The sequence below is a fragment of the Atta colombica genome, unplaced genomic scaffold (assembly GCF_001594045.1).
Source record: "Atta colombica isolate Treedump-2 unplaced genomic scaffold, Acol1.0 scaffold35, whole genome shotgun sequence".
In the NCBI taxonomy this organism is placed as follows: domain Eukaryota; kingdom Metazoa; phylum Arthropoda; class Insecta; order Hymenoptera; family Formicidae; genus Atta; species Atta colombica.
Window position 1 is genome coordinate 143745 of NW_017259459.1, and position 11412 is coordinate 155156.

The 11412-nt window shown below is 33.0% G+C and overlaps 3 protein-coding genes across 3 annotated transcripts in view; 1 reads left to right on the plus strand and 2 right to left on the minus strand.

Moving 5' to 3' along the window:
- Positions 1–7263, minus strand: part of LOC108690754 — a 37068-nt gene extending 29805 nt beyond the window's left edge. The window contains exon 1 of the mRNA XM_018198202.1: positions 6584–7263. The gene's annotated coding sequence lies outside the window, so the exon portion shown is untranslated. The remainder of the gene's footprint in view (positions 1–6583) is intronic.
- A 357-nt stretch (positions 7264–7620) lies between these two features.
- LOC108690700 (structural maintenance of chromosomes protein 5) overlaps positions 7621–11412 on the plus strand; it is a 17590-nt gene continuing 13798 nt past the window's right edge. The window contains exon 1 of the mRNA XM_018198122.1: positions 7621–7663. The gene's annotated coding sequence lies outside the window, so the exon portion shown is untranslated. The remainder of the gene's footprint in view (positions 7664–11412) is intronic.
- Positions 10297–11412, minus strand: part of LOC108690668 (putative gustatory receptor 28b) — a 2650-nt gene continuing 1534 nt past the window's right edge. Inside the window, exon 4 of the mRNA XM_018198073.1 lies at positions 10297–10380. Within this exon, the coding sequence (XP_018053562.1) occupies positions 10297–10380 (84 nt within the window). The remainder of the gene's footprint in view (positions 10381–11412) is intronic.

Sequence of the window (11412 nt, forward strand, 5' to 3'; positions counted from 1 at the left end):
AAAAAATCATACTTGTTTACATCGATACTCGTCAAAAAAGTGTCGCGTCATGCGTGATAACCAACACAGTCATTCCACAACTCATAAATGCGCATAATTATTGAGATCGAAAATATTTGTGTTTGCCGTGAGATTAAACTCCAAAGTTTCTGAATAAATAATTTTGATTGGGAGAAGGAAATTGATTATGCGGTTTACGAAATAATTAACCAACTATTTTGACCATTTGTATCGTCAATAATTTGTGTGAGATAAATAAAAAATTACCTTTATATAAGAGTAATTAAGTTAACTATGTATCTATGAATGATATAGAATAGATAATTTTTTTCAACACTTGCAATCTACTTCGATAATCGACATTTAATAACACGTGATATCCGACAATTAAGATCTAAACTGTCGTTGCGCTAATGAAAGTAACTCGATACAAAGATCGAATGAATGCTCGTAAATTTTTCGCAGCGGGCGGTAAGTCGCAAGTGCAAATGATTATATAGCATCCTACAGTATGTTCATCGAAATAAATGTCTATCATATTTGCAAACTCTTTTATATACATATATATATATTGTATGATTCTATTCAAGGATTTTTGAATGTTTTTGAATTTCATCAATTATATTTATTAAGCCTTATTTTTAAAAATTTTGAAAAAATCCTTTACATATATGTATAAATCTTAGTGTCGTGTTTTTTAGGAAGAAGAATTTTTTTTTAGGAAGAAAGAAATATTTGTAAATATTAACGTACGTATAAAAAAAAAATAGAATATATATATATATATATCTCTGTTGTTTCCATATTGCTTTTACCCAACGAATTTAATTAGTTAATATGTCCCTAATTACGTCATTGTTTTCGTAAAAGAAAGTTTCTTCCTAATTTGAGGGAGTGAAAAATATACACTATCACGTGTTTTCTCTCGTATATAGGCTTTGTCGAACCTCTTACGTAATGGATTTCGTGGAAACGTTTATCTAGTAGAAAAATATGCATCGGTCAATGCCGAAGTAGCCGTTATTCGTACATCAGCCTAATAATTTTGTTTGTTCCAGCGGACGACGCGACTGGCGACTGACTCACGCACTCGCGACTTGCGGCGCAACCCAGATCCGATTTTATCTCCGTGCTGTAACACGCCGTGCATCGTGCCATTACGTAGCCCGAGAAAAACAACTTGTCATCGTGCGTCTTACGTCGCGGTACTCTTGTTGTACGTTCGTAGAAAATTATTATCTTTCCTCTCTCTCATGAATGGATTCGTTCTTTCAAGAGAAAGTGCGCGAAAATCATCACTTGTCGAATCGAAACACGGCAATCGTGATCTCTCCAGTGTCTTAAGAGGAGTCACGAATGATGATCGGGTTTAGAAATATATAGATACCTTTGAGTGGCAATATTTGGCTCCTCTACCTTTCTCCTATTCTCTGTCTGTCTATACTTTATCGTAAGAAATTTAAATCATTTTGGTACAAAAATTTAATCAATTAGGAAATGAAAAAGAAAACGAAAATTATAGTTGAATTTAAAAAATATATGCATGAATCGGTGAGATTGCATTGCTTTTTTCTGTATTGTATTTGATGTCTGAATACACATCTTGATTATATCCGTATGGATCGCAAGGAAAGTCAAGAACGCGCAGAAAATACACGCCTCATGATGTCAACGGGGTCGCCATTTGCGTGCAAATCGCACACGCGTGCATTCGTTGTGTTGCATACGTGGCGGACTCTTTCCTCCCGCATAATTAATGCCTCCGTCTGAGGAATGAAAGATAGCGACTACACTAAAGTGTAACGTCGTGAATCGAAAATTGTCGAGGCTCCTTGCACATATATACGTCGGAGCTCCGAATTGCGTTGTGATTGGATTCCGAGAGAGAGAAATGAAGCAACGTGATGTGTAGCAATCGGAGCAAACTGAGATATACAAGATAAATGGAAAGTCTTAACGACGCAATTGGAAGTGCGAAACTGCGCAAAACTAACATTGGCCGTAATTCGAAGGTGATGCAACTTCGCGGAAGAAAGAACGCGAAACTGGCTGACGTAAATTCAGATTTTATTCGTGCGTAAACCACTGATTTAATTACATACCAAGTTGAATAAAATTATAACACAAGTTGAAGGTGTAAAATAACACAATGAATAAATAGAGAGAAGCATATACGGTCGAGGCTGGATCTCGATAAGTTTAATAATATTTCTATGTAAATTTAAAATTAAAATAATCTCCCTTCGCCTACATTGTGAATTACAAATATGTCACTTGCGCAAATTCTTTACGCAAGACACGCTATATATATATCGCTTCGGTAAATTATAACTTACGAGTTAATAATAGTATATTATCTCTAAATTTGCACATGGCGCAGTATGCGAAACGACCTCGAGAAAAATGAATCGATTAATTCTAGCAAAGGCGTAAAATTGCTACATCTTTTCCCAAGTGAATCGCGTCCGTTCGCTAGTTCCGATCCATTGGAATCGAGACAACGGTTATCACGGGCAAGGTCAAACGATCGGAATGAACGGAGAACAGATCTCGGCAAAGTAGCGATGTCACCGTAAAAACAAAGAGAGAAACGAATGTCGCTGTTTTCGGCAGCAGGTCCGCATTTCTGATCTCCTTCGCGTGCATAGATTATTTCGTGTTTTTGCAATTCTTTGCTACGTAACTATGCGAGCGCAATTATTAAATCGATTATAACTTCGAAAACCGACTCTCACGTTTAAGCGTCAAGTCTGCGATAAACTACGTACTTAATGTATGTAATTATTTATGGAGTCATAAATTTTAATTCACATTGGAAGAAATCGCAATATAAAAATCAAGAGAATATTGAAAGAGAGAAACAGGAAAAAGACGTTATGCATAAAAAGACAGTTTTGCTAAAGTATTTAAAAATTTAGCGAGATACAGATCTGAAAATACATAATTTTGTTGAATCGTCAAAATAATTATATCAGAATTTTAAACAGGATGAGTGATATTACAAAAAGTTTTGACATATTCCAACAATCAATTTTGATTATCTTGCATAATTATTTTAATTTCAGATCTGTATCTCGCTAAATTTTGAAATACTTTAACAAAACCGTTCTTTCTATGTGCGCTTATCGAAACTTTTGTACGAATGAAATACATACATTGTTAGACATCAAATGAATGATGGTAATCTAATCCTTTTAGTTAAATAATATTATGTTATTTTTCATTTTCATACATGTCAATCTATTCCGTGATTAGTAATAAAAAACGTTCATAATATCGTATTCACTTAAATAATAAACTAAACTTTGAGTCAAATTTAATACATTTTCTTGAGTTAAATCATTTAACTCCATTGTTTAATGAAATTAACGACATATTGAGTAATGATGACCTATAAAAATAATTCAAAATAATTCAAAATAGAATTTGATGACATTATAAATTTAATAATAAACACGGGAAGAATAATTTTGTTAAAATATCTAAAAATTCAGCTGATACGAATCAATTTAGTAATTTTATTGATATCAAAATAATTACAAACATAGAAAACTCAAGTATGTTGTGTAATGTTGCGAAAAGTTTTGACATACCAAGCAATTAATACCAGCAATTAATTTGAACATCCTACATGTTTATTTTGATCTAACAAAATCCAAATATCTAAATATAGCAAAATTTTTAGATACTTCAGTAAAACCATTCTTTATCGCATTAATGTGTACGAGATTATTACGTGCGTAAAATTTTAGTACGCAAGAGAAAAGGATGAATATTTCGGTCCACTGTAGAAGTAGCCACGCGTAGGATGGGTAACACATCGCTCTGGCACATTGCTAATCGTCAGGCTTTTATAGCGCGCGTGCCATCGCATAGTGGATAATAAATGCGACGGACGATGATAAACGGCACATAATACGATCCGCTTTGACGCACATACATACGTACATACACACAGATACGTATCATACAACTCATAAAATCACTTATTTGCCATCCTGCCGACGAAAATGATAATTCATCGAATGCAACTGTCCGAATTAAAACACGCGAACGCGAATTCGCACCTTTCATTCAAACGGTTTCCATAATAATTGCTTCAACGTATAGCTGCATATGGCATATAATTCAAAATAACCTTGGAGAATTAAAATATCTCATTGTATGCGCACGTAAGTTTCGCCACGATGATAATCGAGCGCGTCGCCGGCTGTTTGTTCGCGCCGAATTTATCAAACGACAATATTAGCACAAGTTAACTCAATCCGTCTTCGGCAAGCGTTTTCAATGCACTTTGCGTTCGTTACGGCACTATGCACGTCATGTCAAGTCTGCGCGATGATAAACATGAATCGAGCAATAAGCGCGAATCAAATCAAACAATGATTGACATTGCCTGATTGATATTTGATTTGTTTATTTGTGGAAAGAATGTAGAGGACTAAAAGCTGCAAGAAATAATCAGACGCTTCTATTAAGATAATTAAAAATGAAAAATACCTTTCAGTTTCTTTTTAACTTTAATTTATTCAACATTACACGCTATAATCCGAAGTAGAAGAAAGTTAAATAACAGATTATTAAAATCTAATTGTAACAGCAAAGAGAGAAATATATATATAGAGCAAGCGGAGAAATTATGTTTCTCTCAAGAGTAATATCATCAAATTAAGAAATGGATAAAGCGATCAAGAGAACAATTTAAGAAAAGACGACTAAAGTCTTGCAATGAGAAATACTTGAGTCGTATTGTCGACAAGACTAGACAACTCATTGTCACGTTCATAAATTCTCGTTAGTCTCTGCTAACACCGTCTAATAACTCAGAGATGCTATTGCGCGGTCGAGCGCGTCTAACGGAAACGTCACGTCGATCGCGCGTCGTGTATATTCTGCAAAAAGTTCACTGACTTCCGCCGCGCGGATTTACGTGTGAAATCTAAATTAAATTTTTCGATCCAATTTTCCTATTAATTATTATTTGCTCAATCTTATATCGGATATTTTTAATCGGATATTTTTAATTAGTGTTAGTTTATATTATCTGAGTATACATTATTCACATCTTGAGTTTATACACATAGAAAAAAATCAATTTACTGCTATCACGGAGAGAATTTTCTTTTAAAATTTACCTTGGAAAATATGGTAGTTGTGGTACAATGTAATATTTTAAAGATTTTTATCATGCACTTCAGTAAAATTGATCAAACTTATTTTATACTTTATTGTAATTTTATTCACGAATGAGAGAGATTTACAGTAAAATTCTTCGAAATACAATGTTGTCATATATTCAAGGTAAATTCTAAGAAAAAATTCTATCTATAAGAAAAATGATTACTCAACTTATTTTTTTTCTTTTAAGTAACGAGATTATATTTAACAAAGAATATATCTTCTTGATAATAATCTTAAAACATACTTATAAAAATTTCAGGAGAACTCATTATGTACTCAAAACAAGAATTTATTTTCCTTTGAAGAATATTATAAAATTGATCGAAGAAACGAACTTTTCATAATAAGCAAATCGAATTTCTTTTATATATATATATATATTAAATTTGATTGAAGTATTAAACTTATACTAGAATTCAGAATATATTTTGAATAAATTTAATGCTTGTAATGAATTTATGATAAATTTGTGGATGTATGAACTTTTGAAATATTTTAAATAAGTAATTATTACTTACATAGAGAGTAATTATTATTTGCGTATTTTTCTATATGTATTATTCCGCTAGGCTTTGCCAAGAAAAGGCTTTTTTTTCAGATTATTTTTAAGTCTATTTAAATGTTTTTTTTTCTGCGATGTCTAGAATTATGATTTATATAATAGTCCCGTGATGAATTTTCGTCGAAAACGAGACTTAAAATTTCTTATATATTAGCAGATGATCGTCATGACTTTTATACGAGTTAAACGAGTCACGCACTCTTATTTACGACGAGAGACAGTGCCCCAACAATTCCGCAAAGTGCGCCAAATGCTTTACCCACATTTCTTGGCACGTCGTCTCGATTAGGATTGGTGATACAAGAGTCGCGCCGACGTAAATATAGCACGAACTCAATCTTTCGTTTCATTGTCCGTAGCAATTTTTAAATGCAACAGAGTGATCTTCATTTAGAATATTCATTTACGAACAATAGTGTTTTTCCATAAAATTTCGCAAAGATAAACTGCGAAAATTTATTCAATAATATATTAACAGAGAAGGTAATAACAACGTTTTTCAAAGTTGTCAGTTTAACAGATAGATAATTTACCGGAACTTAGATAAAGAGATACAATATTCGAAAATTTCCAAATTGTTCAATAATTAACCATTCATTACGATGATAAGTTCTAATTACCGTTAGTACTGCGTAAAAAACAATTGAAAATTTTTTTGTGCACATATAACATGTAAGGGAAATATCAAACGATAGCCCAGTTTCTCGAATATTGTAATATCAACTTGGATGCGAAAAGTTGAACGTAAATAGGATTTTCTCGGGTTGCAGCGTATGCTGCGGGACGCGTATTTCGCGTCTCATATGAGGCGAAATATGAAAGTTGTGCTGGTAAACTTACTTCCACAAACGGGAATCGATCTCGAGAGGCGCCCTTGCACCTCTCTAACAAGAGCCGCGGCGTAGATCGACGGCGTTCTCTCACGCAGGAATTAAAATCTCTGCATCCCACTTGCACCGATTGCACACGCTGATTATGTATCTGCTTTGTTTATATTCCTGATCTCGTCGCCGTGCTCGCGAGTACCAAGGAAACTCGTAGACACGGCGGCATCGGAGATCCGCGGGCAAGGCCGCGTTTTCGCATGGATTACGAGGTCGCTCGATGCTCGCCCGTAAACTTTCATCCACTGTATTTCACGCGACGAAAACTCGCCGCCTTTATGCCACTATCTAATTGCGTACAAGTTCAATACGCTCATAATTTTTCGAATTAGCTCACTAACGAGCACAGAAGAATTTCGTACATTCGTCCGCGTGCGCGAAACTGTCAATTTTGTCAGCACTTGAAACTCTTTTTTTTTTATTTATTTCAGACGTTCTCTCGTTTTATCGGAGCACTGACTTGACTTTCACTCGCGTCAGGGAACACTACGTTTCTCTGCTGAGAGAAGAATCTGCTGCGGCTGCTGTTCTCAGCGACTCCGATTTTGTGAGCGATATATTCGGTGACAGGCAGTATGCGCAGGAACAACACTCTCCTTACGTTCACTCGGCGCGGCAGTCGGCGCGGCACTGACAATTGCGGCGTATTGGTCAGAGGCGCCGCGGCGCGCGATGAGACGTGATCGCGAAATCGCGTGATCGCCTACACGCGCGCTGCACTGTGATGCTCCACCATTCCTCTCTCTCTCTCTCTCTCTCTCTCTCTCTCTCTCTCTCCGTCTCTCTTTCCCCGCAGCACCGTCGCCAGAATTAGACAAAAGAACGGAATTCCGGACTGTCTGAAAGAATCGCGCCAGGTACCTATACATATACACACTGGTGCGTGAGATCTCGTTTTACGTGGTGCACAAACGATCGATGCAGTTGCCGTACTGTATGTTCGCGTAAACGCAGTTTCCTCGCGTAAGATGCGTACCATGTGTGCTGCTGCGCAACAACACGTGTTATCATGGATTCACATAGAATCATTTTATTTGTACGCACAAAGTGTGATTGAACAAGTCTTTCATTAACTCTTGATTAGAGTATCATGAAAAAATGTTACATTTCTAACATGAATCCATTGGAATCTCATCTTTCAAAGGCTAACAAAATGAAACTCATTAATTTTGAGAACATTTTTATTATATCTTTTTAATGTTTGAATCTTCATTTGTATCTCCTTTTAATATATCAAAATTAATAATAGGAACTATAGTAATCAGTCTCGCTCGTTTTGATTCTTATTTAAAGTATAGATAATAAAGTTTCTATTAAATAAATTCGATGTGGGTCTAATGGATCTATATACGACACCAGTTAAAGATTAACCCCGTATCAGACTGTTAGATGTCAAATGAGCAATAGCAACTTAAATCTTTTTATTATTTATTAAATACATACATCAATATGAATATTGTTTTCTTTGAAACTAATGACACAGAAATGGATTAATTTACATTTTGACATATATGAATGTTAAAAATAACAAAATATTATTTATAAATGGAATCACACGATGTTCGATTTCTTCGAATGATAGCATGCCTGCTCTGATGTTGGAATTTGTTTATGCATTGACTGCTGCATGCTGCATATACATGATTTTTATATTTATTATGGATTATTTCATAGCTTATTTCCTTGCATGCACCAATCAAAAGAAATAATTGCTAATTTCACAGTTATTTGTCAAACGTCAGACTATATACATCAAAGCAAGCATAGCAGAATGTGTGCATGCATGCATGCATGCATGCATGCGTGCATGCTTATCATTCAAGAAATCGAGCATCGTGTGATTTTCTTCAATCTTTAAATAACATTTTGTTATTTTTAACTTCATGTTTTTTTCAACTTGTATTTCCAGGATTAGATTTCAAAGGAAACAATATCCATATTGATGTGTATATTTAATAAATAATAAACTAAATTAATTGAGTCAAATTATATATCAATAATACATCTTGAATTAAATTGTTTAACTACATACTTGTAGTTAAGTTAACTACATATGAAGCAGTGACGATCTAAAGGATTAAATTAAAAATTTTCTCAAATTGAACGTAATATAATTTAATTTGACATTATGAATTTAACAACGTAGAGAGAGACAACAATTAAGATTAAATTGGAATTTTATCACTCAAAGCAAAATTCACTAATCTTGATATTGATTTTCTTTCTTCTGATTGATCAAATTCCAATCCAATCCAATCTCAATATTAATCTCTAATCTCTGATATAGACTTTAGATGTGTTTTTTGTTGTTGCATTAGATTGCACTAAAATTTTCCTTCTTGTTTTCACCAAATGTCAGATATAATGCTTGTTTCACTTTAAAAAGTGTATACTAATTTTACTATAAAAAAATGATCTATTTAAATTAATCTGTTAGATATCAAAAGAACAATGGTAACCTAATTCATTAAATTAAATAACGTTTTGTTATGTTTAACTTCCATATGTGTGTCAAAATATTAAAATATAATAAATAAATTTATTTTTATTGTTTTAAAATAATCCACGTCCATAATTAACGTATGCACTCCAGTTTCAAAATAAATTACATTCATTATTAATGTTTATTAAATAATAAACTAAATTTGAATAAAATTTATTAATAAATTTGTTCACTTAAAACTGCTTAATTTTATTTTTTTAATTAAATTAACGACATATGGAATAAGAGTAGTGACTTATTGAAATGATTAAAAATCTCTTAAACTTGAATAGAATTTAACATAACAAATTTAACAGTATTGATAGATTCTTTGATGAAATTGGATTCTTGATCTTTCTTTAGCAAGGAAGTCGTGAAAGGCCATTGTTTATCGTAAGTTCATCTCTTTCAATGTTAAAGATAACGCAAATGTTTAGAACATTTTATACAATATAAATAGTCCTGTTATGCTGCGCTGTTCCACTTTATTAATTTACGTTTTTTATCAAGATTATACATACATGACAATAAGTAATTGATATGAAATTATGATAATGCTAAATTAGTATTAGCATCGAAAGAAAGACATTTTATTTATTTGCCATTGCATTATATAACACGATATTAACGAAAACTTATTGTATTTTGTTATTAGCCATTTGCTATTAGCCATTCTATCTAGTTGACATTTCAGTTTTTATACGCATCGTTTTTCTCTGGAGACAACGCTTATTTGCATCAGTCTGTCGTTGCATAATTGCGGTCTTATTCAGTTCATACCGAAATATATTCGTCTGGACGGACGTCCAGTGTGAGATAAACGACACGCGTCACGCGGTGCCGAAATAATTTACGCCATCTGTCTTTGTCGATATTCAATTCGATATTCGTTGCTTTTTGAATTATAGATGAAAGAAAAAAAACATAATGGGGATAAGAAGTAAAGTATACAAGGGTGATTCGCAGGAAAACCAATTTTTCTCAAGTAGGTACTTGCGCGGTTCTTGCGTGTGTGATAAATAATATGTCGTCTATTTGCCGTGACCTGAGGCTCTCGTCGCGGCATTAAAGTCCGATTGAAATCATTAACGCATTTAGCCTTTTAGTCTAAATTAACCTTTGCGACTATGTATGGATATTATCGCGCAGTAGAACATTAACCTTGGCGACAATAGATCACGATCCGGCTACACTCCACATGCCTCCGCATTGAATGAAAACTCAGTTTCGAGGACGTCACTGCTGCTGCCACCGCTGATGCCAGTAAATCGCTATTAAATAATAGAAACCGCAACAGACATGACATATTACTTATTGCACTTATAATAGCCCACGATAAATTATTTTTTTTGCTCCACACGTGTTCCGTGAGTTCGTTTTAACATCGTCTTATTCACTCTGCTGTCATTGACAAAGATATTGAAGATAGTATCTTCGTTTCTTTTTACAAATATCAGATAACGAACATCAAATCGAATGAAGTGATAAATCTTTATTGCTTTAAAGCATTCATTCGATTAAACTAAGAAATACACATTTACATTGTAAAAAATTCAAGGAGAAACAAAATTACGAATTTACGATTTAGCAATGGCGAAGTCACAGACAGGGTCAAAAGTCACTTCCGTAGGTCACTCGCTGATGATAAGAACAAGGATTTCGCGAGAAAAATGTTTGAAAATTACATGCGTGCATTGCAACTCTGCGTAATGCAATCTATTCTCCTCTAGCACGGAATGTTGAAATGTAATTGTAGATCTCGAAAAGACCATGCATTTATCGCTGAATTTCCGCGCTGATATCGCCGTCCATATGGCGCCAATGAAACGAAAATTTAATTACTTTTTTATTCATATCTCTGTATTACTAAACTACCACTAATTATTACAGAACGATGATATAATCGTCAGAGATATAATTTAAAATTATATTTTTGCATGATTCAGAAATGAATTTCAAATTGTATCGTAATATTAATATAAGCATCAGCTCGTTTTAATTTTAATACAAGTAGTTAAGGGTTCTTAATCTACATATTAATGATATATTTAATGAATCCAAAACAATATTTTTTCAAAGAAATATTTTTATTTTGTCTCACACGTTACATTTAAGTAAATAAAACTTATTAAAAATTTTTAATTGTATATATAATTTAGAGCTATTAATTTTTATATGAAAACATTTTCAAATATCTTTGTACATACATATTTAAGGTATAAAATATTGAGCGATATTTTATTTATGATAGATAAAAAAAATATTTTTTATATATTCAAAAGTATTATATATTTAAAAGTATA